We start from the raw sequence: 17,663 nt of genomic DNA on the forward strand, positions 1-17,663 counted from the left end.
CATTTTAGCCATTTCTCCCAAAGTATACAAATGGTTGTAGAAACTATTCTAGTCACAAGATTGCCTTTAAAGGGAAAAAGGGAAAGGCGGGGGCATTCCTGCCTCTTAAGAATACTTTAAGTGATTTTCCTAACCTATCAAAACCAGAGGCACCTGAAGAATCTGCCTTCTCCTATTCTGAGGCTTTCCCCCTGCCAGGTATAGTTTATTGTGTGAGAAGAAAATGTTCTAGGGTATGTATGCATGACTTTGACTACATACTTGTCATCAAGAAACAGAGTATTTGTAAGTAACAGAAAATGTGTCTTATTTGGGAGGCCGTGGTGGGCAGATCACTTGAGCCCAGGAGTTCCAGACCAGCCTGGGCAACATGGTGAAGCCCCTTCTCTACCAAAAGAAATGTAGTAGCCAAATGTAGCCAGGCATCATGGTACGTCAGCATGGGCCTGTGGTCCCAGCTACTTGGGAGGCTGAGGTGGGAGAATCACTTGAGCCCAGGAGGTCAGGGCTGCAGTGAGCCGTGGTTGTGCCTCTGTACTTCAGCCTGGGTAATGAGTGAGACCCTGTCTCAAAATAAAAGCAAAAATAAAAAATGAAAAAAAAAATGTGTCTATCCCTTTTCTACTCCATTTCCCCTGCCTGCTTTGGAATAATTAATTAAAATTCCCAATAGAAATAAAGTCTGCTGACATTCTTTAAGGCTCTGTTTTTCTACGCTTGTTTTTGGCATCAACTTGTCAAACAACTATCAGTTAAACTTGTCAAACATTTGTTACACGTTCCAGAACCTCTTGGCCATCTGACAAGAGTGGGGCTTTATGTGTAATGTAAATGATCTTGTGAATATAGCCTTAATTTTAAATGTTTGTAACCATTTTCACTGTCTGATCAAAATAATGTAGATTTGGAATTATGGCTAAAGACAAGCTGTGGTTGGCTGCAGCACTACCAAAGAGAAATAGTGAGCAAATTATTTCACGGCTTTCTACCTGTGATAATGTAAGGTATAATTAAACTTGATAATAGCTTAAGCCTTGAGCTTAACAGTACCTGAAAGTGTTCACTGAATTACATACCTCCACTTTCTGAAATTATTGGTATTTGCAGAAATTCAAAAAATGTTCCCATTTACTTAAAGATACTGTTAACTTGAAGATTTAATGGTTTATTCAAAGCAGACCACGTGATTGTGATTAGATTCGAGACAGTTTAACTTTAAGCAGGTTACTGAGGAGATCACTTGTTTCTTGTTCTTCCATTTGCTTCTGTTTTTTAACCACTTTTTAAAGGAACTATTGACCTATAAAGCTGTATATAATGTATGCATCTTGATGAGTTTGGGAATAAGTATACATCGTGAAACCATTACCACCGTGAAAGGCATTAACATATTCACCCCCCAACATCTTCTCCTGCCCCGTTTATTATTATTAGTGTTCCTTCCATTTGTTTTTGATTTTTAACTGTGGTGCAAACACTCTTACTCCCTGAGGTCATGGGGAAGTTGCATGCTTAATAGGATGACTTGGTGTATTAGGCTGTTCTTGCACTGCCATAAAGAAATATCAGAGACTGGATAATTATAAAGAGGTTTAATTGGCTCACAGTTCTGTGGGCTGTACAGGCTTCTGCTTCTGGGGAGACCTCAGGAAACACAGTTATGGTGGAGGGGTGAAGGGGAAGCAAGCACGTCTTGCGTAGTGGGAGCAGGAGGAAGAGAGTGAAGAGGGAAGTGCTACATACTTTTAAACAACTGAATCTCGTGAGAACTCTCTCACTATAATGAGAACAGCCAGGGGGAAGTCCACCCCCATGATCCAATCACTTCCCACCAGGCCCCTCCTCCAACACTGAGGATTACAATTCGACGTGAGATTTTGGTGGGGACACAGAACCAAACCATATTGCATGGATTGACCCTATTTGTAAATGACGTATGTATTTGGTGTCCCATATTCTTGAATACTTTCATGTTAGAATTTCTCAGAGTTACTGCAGAACTTGTTGTTAACATTCATTTTATTGTTTTTCCTGATTCTTGGCCCCAAGAAGGCATTACTAATTTTCTAAAAGTCTGTGCATTATTACTTTTTGGGGATGGTTTTGTACTGGCTATTAAATTTGGATCCTTCCTAAGAAGCTTTGATGACTAATACTTTCAGTGCTATATTCTTGACCTGAAGAAAACTGAAGGAAATCCATTTTCTTACAAATTAGGACACCGGGAGAGTAGCACCTATTTTTTGAGGCAAATATCTGCATTGTATTTCATGCTATGGCTTCCAGAATCCAAAGGGATATTCTTCTTGTGCTTTCTTTTTCTGGTATGGACCCTGTTTGCCTTGCTTTTGGCTGTCTGCTTTACTCTTTCACAGTGCTTGATGTTTTCCTTTGTGGATATCCAACCGTCAGTTTGTGTTTTAGAAGGAATTACATTTCAAAGGTGATCTCTGCTAAAGAATGACTCAATTTTGACAAGGTAGGAAATGGAGGGTAATGATGCTTCCACAGGGCTGCTGTAGGATGCTCTTGGTTCGGAAGTGTACAGGTTTGAAAGGGATCTGAAAGATGTGTCCCAGTAGTCCTCTAAATGAAGTCGATCTAAACCCTCTAGGCAAATAGTTGACTGTCCTATAGAGACAGAAATTCCTGGGAAATAGCCTTAGTAGCCTTTGATTCAGATTCTTCACTAACTCCAAGTTATTCCCAGTTATTAAAGGAAGCAGTTGATAGTGATCAGCTTTGTCTCTGGATATGACTTTGGCCATTGTATTTCCATCACAGCCAAAAGCATTAAAAACATGCCATGATCTTTATTTTATTTATGTAATGAGTCTGGCCAAAGGATTTATTTTCTGTATTCATTTTGTAACATTTGGAGAATATAAACTTAATTTTGGGATAGAGCCCCTTTTTCTGAAAGTATAAGACCTAATATGTCCTGGTTGTACTTAAACCATAAAAGCCTGCATTACTTTACAAGGTGTGCCATTTGCTTGGCTGGCATTTTTATGGTTACATAATATTTATATAATTTTCTGTTAACCAAATAAAAGTATGTTTACCTGGTAAGTGTTATTTGAAAACTTTATGTATCTTGCTTTGAGTGAGTTTAATTTGTAGCCTCAGAATTTCAGAATCAGAGGGGACTTGACTCCTCCTTTCCTTTTGTGGGTGAGAGAGCTGACCTGCCTCGAGTCCCACAGAAGGGCTGGATTGGAGCCTCTGTTGATAATCTGGTTAGGTGTCCATCCTGCCGGAGCCTGCAGCCTGCTTTGCTGGGAAATATTTGCTCTGCCCCATGGTCATCTAAACTTCTCAGATTTCAAAGGTATCATTAGGGATTCTTAGTTCAAGAAAAAAGAAGGTACTGAAATACATCGCTTCAAACTGGAAAACAGGCCGGTTATTGTGGAGTTGAAGTTCATTTGCCTTTATTGTGGGATAAGAGATAGAAGAAGTATACTGATGAAATCACTTAAAAGAAAAATGGAAGAAAACATATTTTCAGAAAAGGTTCCTCCCAGCACCCACTTTTGCCATCTGATTAATCAGCTGTTGGCTCCTCTGCCGATTGGCTGCTCCACAGGTTCAGGGTGGGCATTCACTGTAGCAGGGAGGACCTTCCATGAAACAGTCATGTGTCCTTTGGTGGGGATGCTTTACATTTATATCTGTTCTGTTTTCATCTTCATGACTGTCAGACAAGGGAGGCAAGGAAGGGGGGGGGGGTTGTGTTCATTTTATGAATAAGGAAACTAAGGCACAGGCAGCTTAGGAGACTTAACTTTGACTGTAAAACTAATTAGTGGCTGTCATGACCAGAATCCAAGTCTTTATCCTTCTCTGCCTCTTTGCCAGCTTAAAACATGTGTATATAAAATATACATTACATAAAACTTATTTTAACCATTTTAAATTACCGAATTTAGTGGCATTAAGTACATTAACATTGCTGTGCAACCATCACCACTATCCATATCCATTTCCATTTCCAGAACTTTTAATCATCTCGGACAGTAAATCTGTACCCATTAAATAATAAATACCCATTATCTCCTTTCCCCAACCCCTGGTAACCACCAGTCTACTTTCTATCTCTATGAATTTGATTACTGTAGGTCCCTCATGGGTAGAATCATAAAACGTTTGTCCTTTTGTATCTGGCTAAGTTCACTTAGCATGATGTCTTCAAGGTTCATCCATGTTGTAGCATGTGCCAGACTTTCTTTCCTTTTTTGAAAAAACCATCTTGACCATCTTAATCGTGCAGTTCAGTAGTCTTAAGTATTTCACATTGTTGTGCAATGAGTCACGCTGAATGGTATTCTGTTGTGTGTATATACCATATTTTGTTTATTCGTTTATCCATCAGTGGACACTTGGCATTTTCCCACCTTCTGGTTATTATGAATAACGATGCTGTGAATATTGGTGTCTCCCCGCCCCCACCTTTTTTCCTTGACCTCTTTTAAAGACTTTTTGTAGAACTCTTAGTATACTTTCATCTATGAACAAAATAAATTTCTAGAGCTTCATGGATGTTAAAAATAATGCTAAATTTAACTCTCATGAAGTCAAATTAGATGTTTGGTGTAGGAAAGAATATGGGGAATGTGAGTGGAAACTATTAGCTAGAAATTGAATTGTTTTTGTTTATTAAAGGGAATAACCAGCAAGTACCTGTCAAGAATGAAGTAGATCATTGTGAAACTTTGAAGAAGGTGGACACAAAGCCTTCTTCAGAAAAGAAGATTCACAAAACATCTAGAGAAGACATGTGTTCTGAGAAACAGGACATAACTTTCGTAGAGGTCTGTATTTTTTTTCTTGCCTATTAAAAAGAACAAAACTCATTTTTAGAGCTGAGTATTAAGTGAATATATATATTTCATATGTTTCACTGCATTTGAATCCATATTAGTAACTGGTGAGTTTGATGTGTGTGTTCAGAAAATTTTATTTACCTTCTAATTATATAAATGTTACTACAGTAATTTTTAGAGAAACCAGATAGCTTTTACTCTGAAGATAATCTATTCTTAAGCAAATGGGTAATTCTTAGGTAACGATGGCAGGGTAGAACTTGACTAACATATTCCTTCTATCCAGTTATTACTGAATATCCATATTTTAGGGCATACTCTTGCTGAGTTGTATTGCTTTTTGTCTGTCTTTGTCCTCATATCTATCATCTTCTGTCTAAAAGATGAGAAAAGTATTCATGATATAATAGAAGAAAATTTTCCTGATATGAGGGAAGAACTAAATTTGTAAATCAAAGGGGCACAATGTGTACAACAGTAAAAACTGATACATCATACTGGGCATAGGCATTTAGTTACATTAATTGAACTTCAAACATAAAGAGTTGTGCAAAGACAGGAAAATCAAGAAGTACAAACTTAAGCTCAGACTTTTCGATAGGAACATCTAACACCAGGAAACAGTGGAGTGGTATCATTGAGAGAATGGAAATGTAAACAAAGAATATTGTGTCCAGCCAAGTTAATACTCAAGTACAAAGGCAACAGGCAGACATCCTTAAATACAAATGAAATCATAAGCCATTCTTGTAAAATCAAGTTAATGAAATTTAGCCAAGCAAGATAGAAGTACAAATGAACACTCAGATGAAAGAAGGCATAATAAAGGTCTCTTGTTGAAGTTTCAATCTATTTTATATCCAGAGCAAAGACTAAAACTTTGGCAATTATAACCACAGAACAGATTGGAAAATTGAAACTTTAACCAAGTAAAAATATAATATAATCTGCAAAAACCAGGAGGTGGGATTGAGAGGTAGGTGAAAATAAATTTTAATTTTAGTATTTCTCAGTAGAGAGCCAGTACTATGAAAACATGAAACGTGTAGTTTAAAAGGGTGATAACTTAAGAAAATATTTTTATAGTCTTTTTCTTAACCTTAGAGAGATCCTTAAGGAATTAATATAGCATGTATTGAAGAAATAATTATTTGAAACTTGGCAGTTCCCTTGGTTCTACTTTGGTTTATTTTTCTTATGTTAAATTCATATAAAATTGACCCTTACATTTTTAGTTAAAAATTATGTATATTCCTAGTGTTATAAATTATTCCCATCATCTGTACTGCTATTCTTTCATGTGTGTAGGCTCATAGAAAAATACTCACAAATAAGGTTTGCAAAATAATGGGAGACCCTAGTTATTTCTGAGTGGTGGGATTTTGGATTACTTCTTTTTCCTTTTTTATTTTCTTCTCTTTTATGAAAACTTTATAACAAACATGAATTTTTTAATTCAAATAAAGTAGAAATGATACAAAATAAGTATGTTGCAAGCAGTCCAAACCACGAATTTATAGTCTGTTTGGAAAGACAAGAGATTTCTGTGTAACCAAACACCAAGATTCATAGTAGAGGGGATTTCAGAGATTGAAAAGTCTGTATAGGCCAGGGTGCCATGGAAAGCTCCCAGAGGAGGTGGAAACTTGTGCAGGTAGCATGTGGAAGAACAGAGAAGGGAAGGTGGGTAGTGGGCAGCACTGAGCCCCCAGGTGGAGGAACCATTGAGGCATAATTGGGTGCAGTTAGGGAGCCATCTGACTGGGAAGAAGCTACCTTTGGGGAAGTAATGGGAGGGAGAGGACAGAGTCCTCCTAGGTTGGAAGGCCATTGAATGCTGATTGAAAGTTCAGACTTTCTTCCCGAGGTCTTGATGGGAAACACAAATGGTGACATAGGCTGAGTGAAAGCAATAGGAAGGTGGTGGTATCCGTAGAGAACTGAAGAATTGTTGCCTGCTAAGGAATTTCAGAATCAAATTTGTTAAAAGCACGTTTGTCCAAACAAAAAGTTGTTTTGGAGGATTTGGCCTGAGGATTGCTGCTTTGGGACCTTTCTGCAGATTTTGGGGAGCTATTGAAGGTTTCTGAGTTGGTAGGGGGCGGGAGGGGGGAGCGGACAGTGGTTCACAAACTGAAAGCAACCTGTGGGCTGTGGTCTTCCTGAAGGTAATAACTGGATATTGTTCAATTCAGTTTTATAAAGACTGTCAGGATGCCTGTTACATAGAAGCAGTGTAGTTGAGTAAATGCTTTGAATGTGAATATAAGACATTATTGGAAGATCATTCTCAATGTTTTGGAGATTGAATTGGACAGGGAAGAAATGGATACCAGCTCTTTTCTAACAAAGAGGCTGTTACTCTGCGGGGAGATATGATGTAATCAGGGTTTACATTTGAGCAGGAGTAAAGGATAGGAAAGTAGATAAGAGACATTTTGGAAGAGAAAACCATCAGAACTTAGCACTAAATGCGTACAGGAGAGGAGTCATTTTTTTACATGACCGTTTACAAAAGATAGCTCCAAGGTTCCAAGCCTGGGTGACTAGAATGGATAATTCTGATGGAGGTGATAAGCTCATTTTTATGTCTGTCAAAGCAATGTTGTTATCATAGTTAAGAGCTTGCACTTTACAGCCAGGCTTCTTCTGGATTTGAATCTAGTTCATCATGTATTCATTCTGTAATATTTGGTTAGTTACTTAACACTGCATTTTTCTCCTTCTGCAAAATGAGGATGATGATTGTATCCTACCTCAAAGAGTTGTGAGGATTAAATGGGTTAATATGAGAATTGCTTTAGAATGGCAACACTTACAAAGTATTGACAAGCAGTAAGTCTCAAAGTGATAGGTGTAATATTGATCGCTACCAACAGAGAGGGATGGCTGAACTTTGAAGTGAGATGTGTAGTAGACATTGGGAGGTGGAGAGCTTAGAGCTTCTGCAGCAAGTGAGGCCTGGAGCTTAAGATTTAGGGGTTACCCATTTGGAGGTTAGACATGGAGTCTGTGAGGTGTGCACGGAGAAAAGACAAGGGCCCCGAGTTCAAACCTTGGGGAGGAGGCAGTGTTAAATTTGCAGACTGGCTGAGGGTGCAGGTATAGCAAGTATACAGAAAGCTAGGCCTAAAGGTGAGGGTAGGGCACACTTTCAGGAGCAGAAATAGTCATTGAATTTGGGTTAGGAGGGAATGAATGAAGTTAGGAGTTTAACCTAACATCCTTTTGACATGGGCTTTGGAGTCTTACCTGTTGCCCTGCAATGAAATAGAAACTGATGCTGCCATGCACTGACTCCAGCAGATGCACAGCCTTGTGTGCTGGGAGGAGAGACTGGAATGGATTATCCCAGGGTCCCCTCAGCCCAAGATGGCACTAAGGAAGAGTGGTGCTGCCACTGGCCTCCACCTGCCACATGCGTGGGTGCCATTGCCTATCTCAGACTCTCTTCCCAGCACTGAAATCTTCCTGGCTAGGTCTGTGCCAGGCTTAGTTGTGCCCTTGGTTATGGCAGTTTTCTTAATTTCTTCAAGTTACTTTCTTCTCTGTGTGTCTTTACCATTAGATCCCTGAGGGCATGTGTGTTGCGGTTTACCTCTGTCCCTAGAGCTCAAGGCAGTTCTTGCTGTCGGTCTCAGTGGTTGTATGAGACCCTCCCTCCTTGTTTGGTCTGTAAACCTGTGTAGGACAGACATCTGCATCTAATGGTGGCAGCCAGTTCATAGGAGACATGCCCGTCTGAGGGATGTGGATGGCATAGGCTGTACTTCGTGGCCCAAGGTTGTCCCCAACCAAGTCAACCAAGGCGGATTCTCTGGTGCAGATCTGGGGGCAGTGGTTTGTCATTTCTTCCCTGTCTCTGTGACTCACTCCTTGTTTTGTAGAACTGGTCTTTAAAATCCTGTGAGTGTATTAATACTTTCCATTTCGTTGTTCATTTGGCAAAAATCATTCTCAATAAGTACATTCCCAAGTGCAGTGCCCAGTGTTTGTTTTTCTTGCACATTCTTAGAGCCTAATTTTGCAGCTTACAAAATTGTATAAATCTGTCTATATGATACATGTGGAACATTCCTCTGGATTTATTGGCAAGGAAGATTGAAGCCCAGGTTTGGAATCCACAAACTAAATTTTAACCCTAGCTTTGGCTTTTTATTTTCTTTTAAGCAGATTTTTTTTCCTTAGAAAAGTAATTCATAATTATTATAGAAGCATAAAGAATAAACTAGAAAAAGATCTATCCAGAATAAACCACTTTTAACATTTTCGTATTCTTTTCTATGCAAATTTTTGAAAACTATTATCTTAAAATAGTTAAGATAATTATTATTGTCTGTAACTTTGCCATAAGATTATAACTAAATTTTCCATAAAAATTAAATGGGGAGCTTTGTTTTCAGTGGTTACATAACATTTCATCATTTAACTGTGCCGTAATTTAAATCATTCTCCTGCAGTTGGACATTAAGAGTGTTTCCAACTTCTTACTTTCATAAATAGGTCTGTGATGAGCAATTTTGTTCCTCTTACCTGTGCACCTCATAAGGCTTTGTTATAGATGTCAAAAAATAGAATGAAAGGGTATTGATATGGTTTGGCTATGTCCCCACCCAAATCTCATCTTGAATTGTAACTCCTACAATTCCCACATGTCATGGGAGGAACCCGATGGGAGGTGGTTGAATTATGGGGGTGGGACTTTCCTGTGCTGTTCTCATGATAGTAAGTCTCACGAGATCTGATGGTTTTAAAAACGAAAGTTTCCCTGCACAAGCTCTCTTCTCTTGTCTGCTGCCATGTGAGACCTGCCTTTCACCTTCTGCCATGATTGTGAGGCCTCCCTAGCCACGTGGAACTGTGAGTCCAGTAAACCTCTTTCTTTTGTAAATTGCCCAGTCTCAGGTATGTCTTTATCAGCAGCGTGAAAATGGACTAACACAGGTATCAACTGTGTAAAGCTCCTATGTGTGCTGACAGATTGCTTTCCAGAAAGTTGGTACCCATTTGTTCACATGTCACGTCTGAGAATACTGCTTTCATTCTCCTCTGTGCAGCAGCAATTGGTTGCAAAATCTCGGTCAGTGTGATAGGTGAGCAGTCGTGTTTTGGTTTTCTTACTAGGAAAGGGTGAGCATTTTCCTTCATTTTTTGTAGAAGGCTGAAAAACACAAAAAAACTGTCCATCCAAAACGCTACCACTGAAAAGAAATTCTAGAAATTTAGAGGTAAATGTCTAACCTAGTTCTGCTTCCACACTTCAGAGGCAGACACAGTGAACAGGATCCTGCTTCCCCAGCCATTTGCTAGTGCTTATGCATCATAAACACATTTGTGTTTTCTAAACCAAAATGGAAAGAGGAGACCACAAGGTAGTCTATAATTTACCTTTTCTAAAACATTATTTTATGATGAAATATTTTGGACAAGCTCTTCTTGTTTTTTTTTTTTTTTGCTTTTATATTTCTTTCATGAATTTGTATCTCATGTCTTTTGCCCATTTTTCTTTTGAATGTTTTATTCTCTGTAAGAGCACTTTTTGTGTTAAAGATATCAACTCTATCAAATATTGTGTATCAGAGTTTTTTCTTAGTTTGCTAAGAAACTAAGCAAATTTAGTTATTGCTTATTTGATTTTACTTATACACAGTGGCTTTAAGAATGGCTTAGTGCAGTAAGTTTGTGATTTCTCTTCTTTGATTTCTTCCTTTGCTTTTTTAGTAAAGCTTAGGAAATCTTTGTCCACACTGCCATCTGTTAAATCATCACCTCTATCAGAGACCTCAGCAAACTTAACTAGTTCAAGTAGTTCAGCTGACGCAGGAGAATCTCCTGAGCCCGGGAGTTCAAGACCAGTCTGGGCAACACAGCAAGACCCCTTCTCTGCAGGAAAAAAAAAAAAAAAAAAAAAAAGCTGCTGGGCATCGTGGCACTTGCCCATAGTGTCAACTACCCCGGAGGCTGAGGTAGGCGGTTGCTTATGCCTAGGAGGTTGAGGCAGCAGTGAGCCATGATTGTCTCACTGCACTCCAGCCTGAGCAACACAGCAAGACCCTGTCTGTAAAAACAAAACAAAACAAAACAACCACCAAAAAAACCTCCAAATAACCCAATAATAATGATGACGATAACTAAGTTTCATGTAAATGGCTTATGAGATGCTAGGTAACTGAGGCCACACAGTGCTTTGAGGATGACTCAGGAAACTGAGGCAGAGAGGCTAAGAGGCAGAGAGGCTGAGTAACTTGCCCAAGGTTACACAGCTGGTAATCAAGCCACAAGACTGAAACTAGGCAGTTTAGCCTCCGAGATATGCTCCTAATTGCAGCTCCATGTGACTCTTCAGTTTCCTGGTTAGTCCCGCCCTTCTCTGTCTGGGACCCTCTGTACCAGAAAGCAGCCAGGTGGTGCTTTGCTCTTCCTCAGATTTCTTGACAAGTCTGTTGCTGTGTGCTATGGCTCACTTTCCCTCCTTGTTCCACCCGCTGCCTCCATTGCTGGCCTGTTCTGTCTCAGCCACCTCCCAGTGCTCCCTGCCACTCTTTGTGGGATATGTCGTACGCCTCTGAATCTAGCTTGTCCTGCATTCTCCTTTTCTTTGTCATACTCACGGAGAACTCTTTGATGCTTCTGGTCACCGAGTCCCGCCTCTCAGTAGTCCTGAATGTACTCACCCTTTCGCTTGCACAGGAAGACAGTTCCAACCAGGTGGATTTGAGAAAGGCAGCCAAGTATCAGAGTGACTGCTTACCAGCTCACGCTTTCTCAGACCCCACTGAGAGACTGATTTTTTATTTGTACCTGACCCGGGAGGGATGGATAGGCTCAAGTACTTGCTGTGTCGACAAGCCTTTGTTGGCCCTTGAGTGGACAGGGGGTGGGAAACCCCCCTTCCAAGTTAGAAATATGCCAAGGAACAATACATGAAGAAATGTAGTGCATGTCTGTTTAACATTAAATCCTGAGTCTGCATGTCCTTCTGTTTAGCTTCAAACTTAAACAGTTAGCATAAGGTCCTGTAGGATAGGGCTTTGTATGTTTAACTTGTCAGGTTTTTAAAATACCTTCAGAATCAGAAAAAGGTTAATACATACTTACTGGGGGAAACAAAGGTGTATAAAGGAGAAATAAAAAATGTCATAATTCCACTGCCTATACAGTTAAAATCCCATTTGGCTTCTAGTGTTTGTTTATTGTGGTATGCACATCGCTTTAATAGATGCATGAGGGTTTGAATATCCCAGACATAGAACTTGTAGGTATTGCAGGTTATCTAAAACCTTTTCTTTTTCTCCTTCCAAGTTATTTGTGATAGTCGAGTGTATGTTTCAACTTCACAATTCCTAGCTGGGCCAGCCTTCTGAAAGAGAAGGTAAAATGAGCCAATCTTTGCTTTCCATGAAGTGTGAATCCTTCAGTCAATAGGAAGGGGACTTTTCTGGATCTAGGGGATTTGCCTCTGTGAGGTGCCTGGAGAAGACATCTTCCTCCTGAAAGGACCTAACACCCTGAAGAGATGTGTCTTTTAAGCCCTTGGGTCTCAGTGTGTGAGCTCCCACCACCGCCTACCCACTGACAGTGAATCCACTTTAAGGGGGCAACATATGGAAGGAAGAGTAATAATACGTATTAGAAGATGTTAAAGACTTGAGCTACTTCATAATTTGAAAGGGCAAGGGGAATCCCTCTTCCGTTGGGTCTGTTAATAGACCATGATTGACATTTAAAAGAGGGAAAGGCTCCAACTGAGGCTGAGAAACATACTTCTCAGTTTTCAACAGACTGGGACATTCTGAATTCAGATGGAGTCGGTCTTCAAACGCTTAAACATGTTTTTATTCATATTTGGTTTAAACCATTAAACATTTACTTTTTCGTCTTTAGCAAGAAGATCCTTATAGGAAGAAAAAGCTTCAGGAGAAAAGAGATGGAAATTTACAAAATTTAAATTGGAATAAAAGTCGAACATGTAGAAAGAACAAGAAAAGGGGTGTTGCTCCAGTCTCGAGGTGCGTAATTCTTACTATCCCTTTAATATTTTGATCTGTTTTTCACTTTATAGTTTTGCATTTGGCTATTAACTTTTAAACTTACTTTGGTGATGTTAGATACAGAGAATATGAGAGTGTAGATGTTTATATCTTAAGATTAAAATATGTTTGTAAAATTATTTTCCCATTATGTTTCTATTTTGTTAAAAATACCTTAAAGTGACCATTTTGTATCTTTCCTTTATAAAACGCTAACAGATTTGGTAGTTTTTAGGGGAAAAGCATAAGCCATCCCTCCGTGTGGAGACTTTCATTCTGCTTATGAGAGACAGGGCATTTGTGGAACAGGAACTAGAGAAAACCGCGGGGCACAGGCAGGTCTCTGCTATTCCCTGTTCAGCCGCTGACCCACCTGCGCTACCTGGGTCATAATAATGAAACAGAATAGTTACCCCTCAGGTCACCCTGGCTTTAGTCCTGCAGAAGGTAGGTTCTTACAGCTGCAGGAAGTGAGGTGCCCAGACAGTATGTGGTTTGACAAGCTGGTAAGGGGCAGATCCAGAATTAGAACCCAGGCAGTGTGGCACTCTGCTTTGGAAACCTTGCTTCTTCAAGACACTTAATTTCCCTGACAAAATCTTTTTCTTATTGGTATCCCTTTCTGCTCATCATACTCTTCCACCAGACCCAAAGAGAGGAGGACTCCTATTGTCCCAGATTCATATTTTCACCACTAATAAGTCATGGAAAGGCAGTCTGCATGTGTACATGATAAAATACAGATGTGGTTTTTTTTGTGTGTGTGGCTTTTCCAGGCCTCCTGAACAGAGTGACCTAAAGCTTGTGTGCAGTGACTTTGAGAGGTCTGAGCTGAGCAGTGACATCAATGTGAGAAGCTGGTGTATACAGGAAAGCACTAGGGAGGTTTGTAAAGCAGATGCCGAAATTGCAAGCAGTTTGCCTGCTGCCCAGAGAGAGGCAGGTATGTAATGATACTGAGCTACAAATGGTGCTTCTGTTGAAATTTTTGTTTGCTCAAGGAAGTATCTAATAAGAGAAATGACACTTCAATGATTTTACCTCTACAGGCAACTTAGCTAATAACTAAAGCCCCAGTGGAAACCTTTCAGGGTGAGACCAGAAAACTAAGAATCATTTGAGTCTCAATAGGCCTCTAGTGCTGCCCCTCACACCCCCAATCTAGCCAGTCGTAACTATCCTCAGGCATATTGCTGAAGGAATGATGCTTGCTTGCTGCAGACGGGTTCCCTTTGGTGAAAGTGGAGAGTAGCCAGGTGAGATAGTGCTATCCCCATACCTGAGTCCAGCAGTTCTGCAGAGCCAGGCTGCTGCCCCACCCAAGGCCTGCTGGGCAGTGTCCCTGGGAGTGGTAGGTAGAGGGACACCCAGTGCTGAGTCCGGGGTCTGATACAGGATAGTAGGGGCTAGGGCAGTACATGTAGGGTATGGGGTGGTGGGGGTTGCAACCCTCCCAACCAACACCCACTTTCTCCAGACACATGCCCCATGTCACGACACAGGCCAGCACACTTAGCTGGTTTCTATCTCCACCCTCTCTTTTTCATTCCCTTGACACACGTGTGTTGCTTTTGGTCTTACTGAAGAGTCTTCCCACCCACGTATCAATATTTTGAAACTCTTAGTGGACATCTTATTAAAAGAGAGGGGGAAAATCACCTATGAATCTCTGGTGCAATAGAGTAGCCTCAGTCTTCTTGATAGAAGTTATTTGTTATTTCTAGAATCATTATTAGATCATGCTTATATAGTTGGCATTGACCCTCTTAGCCCCTAATTGCTCCTTCTATAGGCAGAGTAGACAGCCCATCCCCTACTGTTTCTCAAAGTGCAACCATTAGTTTCCATGAACAACTCCTTTCTTGCAAGATGAGCAGAGGTTGCTGAAGATGAACTTGGCCTTCCTCCTCCTGTCACCTTTCTCCTTCTGTTAGAAATCATGAGGCTGACAGTTGTTTCAGGGAAACATGACTGCTGTCACTCTTCCTCCAGAGGGTTACTACCAGAAACCTGAGAAGAAGTGTGTGGACAAGTTCTGCTCTGATTCCAGCTCAGACTGTGGGAGCTCCTCGGGCAGCGTGCGTGCCAGCCGGGGCAGCTGGGGGAGCTGGAGCAGCACCAGCAGCTCTGACGGAGATAAGAAGCCCGTGGTGGATGCCCAGCATTTCATGCCAGCTGGTGAGTCTTTAGCGGAGCCCCAGGCACTCTCAGTGGCCCTTCCTCTGCCTCCCATGTACCCAGTCCACACAGTCTCGATCTGCCTTCAGGAGTGCAGAGGACAGATGGGACAGTGGCCTTGACCTTTGCTTTGGACTTTACTCACTTTCTTTTTCTTTCCTCCCTCCTTCTTCCCCTCCACTCTTATTGTAATCATCACTGTTTATTAGTGTCTGTCTTAGAATAGTTCATAGAGCTTCTGCATTTAGTTTTCCATTTGTATATTCTTAATGACACAGCATTTGCCATTGCGATGATTCTTAGATGTGGAGTTCTATGGCACTAAGTGCATTGCATTGTGCAGCCATCACAACTGTCCATCTCCAGAATTTTTTATCTTGCAAAACTGAAACTCTGTACTCATGAAACAATAACTCTGCATTGCTCCCTCCCTGTAACCCCTGCTCACCCCTCTTCTACTTTCTGTGTCTATAAATTTGCCTACTCTGGGTATCTTATATAAGTGGAATCACACAATATGGTTTTTTTTGTGAATGGATCATTTCAGTGAGCATAATGTCTTCCAGGTTCAAAAACATTGTAGCATGTGTCAGCATTTCCCTCCCTTTTATTGCCGGGTAATACTCCATTGTATGTACAGACACTTGGATGATAACTTTCACCTTTTGGTTTGTTCAAATAATGCTGCTGTGAACATTGGCTGTCCCTTATTTTTGAGAAAGTTTGAGAAAGTTAATGATGTAGGAGAGGTCAAAGAAGCATCTGTGTTTCAGTTACCCAGAACTAACAACTCTTACTTTTACCATATTTGCTTTTTTTTTTTTTTAAATCATCTGTTCACTTCTCCCTCCCCAAGGGAATCACTGTTTACTGTCATGAATTTGGTCTGGGTACTTTTAGTCCATTTAAAATTTTACATTCATATCCATCAACAAAATACTGACTATTAGTCTTTAACTTACATAAATGAAATCATACTTCAGTATAGCCTTCTGCCTCTTGCTCTTTTCACTCAGGTTTTTAAAATTATTTATTTTGGCCGGGCGGGGTGGCTCAAGCCTGTAATCCCAGCACTTTGGGAGGCCGAGACGGGCGGATCACGAGGTCAGGAGATCGAGACCATCCTGGCTAACAGAGTGAAACCCCTTCTCTACCAAAAAAATACAAAAAACTAGCCGGGCAAGGTGGCGGGTGCCTGTAGTCCCAGCTACTCGGGAGGCTGAGGCAGGAGAATGGCGTGAACCCGGGAGGCGGAGCTTGCAGTGAGCTGAGATCCGGCCACTGCACTCCGGCCTGGGCGACAGAGCCAGACTCCGACTCAAAAAAAAAAAAAAAAAAAAAAAAAAAATTATTTATTTTGAGAGTGAGTCGCTCTGTCGCCCAGGTTGGAGTGCGGTGGTGGGATCTCGGCTCATTGCAACCTCAGCCTCTCGGTTTAAGTGATTTTCGTGCCTCAGCCTCCTGAGTAGCTGGGGTTACAGGCATGTGCCACTACGCCCGTTTAATTTTTGTACTGTTAGTAGAGAGGGGGTTTCACCATGTTGCCCAGGCTGGTCTCTAACTCCTGGCCTCAAGTGATCTGCGTGCCTTGGCCTCCCAAAATGCTGGGATTGGTGTTAGCCACCGCGCCCGGCCTACTCAGCATTGTTATTTTTATCTTTACATCTATGTGAAGATGTAGTTCCATTCCTTTTAACTGTTGTTTTCAACATAGTAAACTTTTTTTTTTTTTTGAGACGGAGTCTCGCTCTGTGGCCTAGGCTGGAGTGCAGTGGCCGGATCTCAGCTCACTGCAAGCTCCGCCTCCCGGGTTTACGCCATTCTCCTGCCTCAGCCTCCCGAGTAGCTGGGACTACAGGCGCCCGCCACCTCGCCCGGCTATTTTTTTTGTATTTTTTAGTAAAGACGGGGTTTCACCGTGTTCGCCAGGATGGTCTCGATCTCCTGACCTCGTGATCTGCCCGTCTCGGCCTCCCAAAGTGCTGGGATTACAGGCTTGAGCCACCGCGGCCGGCCCATAGTAAACTTTTAACCTTAGTAAAAAGAAAGCGTGGTGAGGTTGTGCAGTTCCTGTTTGTGTGGCGCCTTACATTTGTCAAGCATGCTCACGCATGCCCACGCACCCTGTGAGAAGGGGAGGGCAGGTGTCCCAGTTCTCACCGTCATCTGAAGACTCAGCCTCAGAGAGGTTGCCTGGATCCTTTGACACCACGCAGTCAGTAGCACAGGCTTGAACGTGGGACTTCTTCCCCCAGATCCCAGTGCACTCCCCGCCTCATCTCCTGTTCTCCTCACGGGCTGTTCCACGCGATGAACACAAGCCATAGAGAATTTCCTTCAGCCGCCTGCAAGCTGTACCATTTCTTCTGTCTCTCACCAGCAGTGACACCTTAAAAGAAAGCCTTGTCTGAGAGACTAGTGCAGTAGCAGCCATGAAAACCTAGAGGATGTGCCCACATGTATGTGATTCCACTCAGCAGTTCTCTGCGTTTTCCCTGTCTTGTCTCACTCAGCCTTTTCAGACATTGTTGTCTTAATGGCCCCCCAGAAAAGGTTCACACCACTGATACGTTCTGTGCGTGTGCATCTACCACAGAAGACTGAAGGTTAGCCTGAAGATTCCAGTGTG

At 41.4% G+C, this 17,663-nt stretch overlaps 1 protein-coding gene across 8 annotated transcripts in view; it reads left to right on the top strand.

Moving 5' to 3' along the window:
- Positions 1-17,663, top strand: part of TMEM131L (transmembrane 131 like) — a 178,062-nt gene that overhangs the window by 148,958 nt on the left and 11,441 nt on the right. For 6 of the 8 annotated variants that reach the window (XM_074040649.1, XM_074040650.1, XM_005556103.4 and 3 more), the window contains 4 exons: positions 4,666-4,814; positions 12,711-12,835; positions 13,633-13,799; positions 14,849-15,034. In XM_074040649.1, coding sequence (XP_073896750.1) covers positions 4,666-4,814; positions 12,711-12,835; positions 13,633-13,799; positions 14,849-15,034 — 627 coding nt within the window. Of the gene's footprint in view, positions 1-4,665; positions 4,815-10,090; positions 10,199-12,710; positions 12,836-13,632; positions 13,800-14,848; positions 15,035-17,663 lie in introns of those variants that run through there. The other 2 variants (XR_012435177.1, XR_012435178.1) reach the window with 1 other exon arrangement.

Source organism: Macaca fascicularis, chromosome 5 (genome assembly GCF_037993035.2).
Source record: "Macaca fascicularis isolate 582-1 chromosome 5, T2T-MFA8v1.1".
Taxonomy (NCBI): Eukaryota; Metazoa; Chordata; class Mammalia; order Primates; family Cercopithecidae; genus Macaca; species Macaca fascicularis.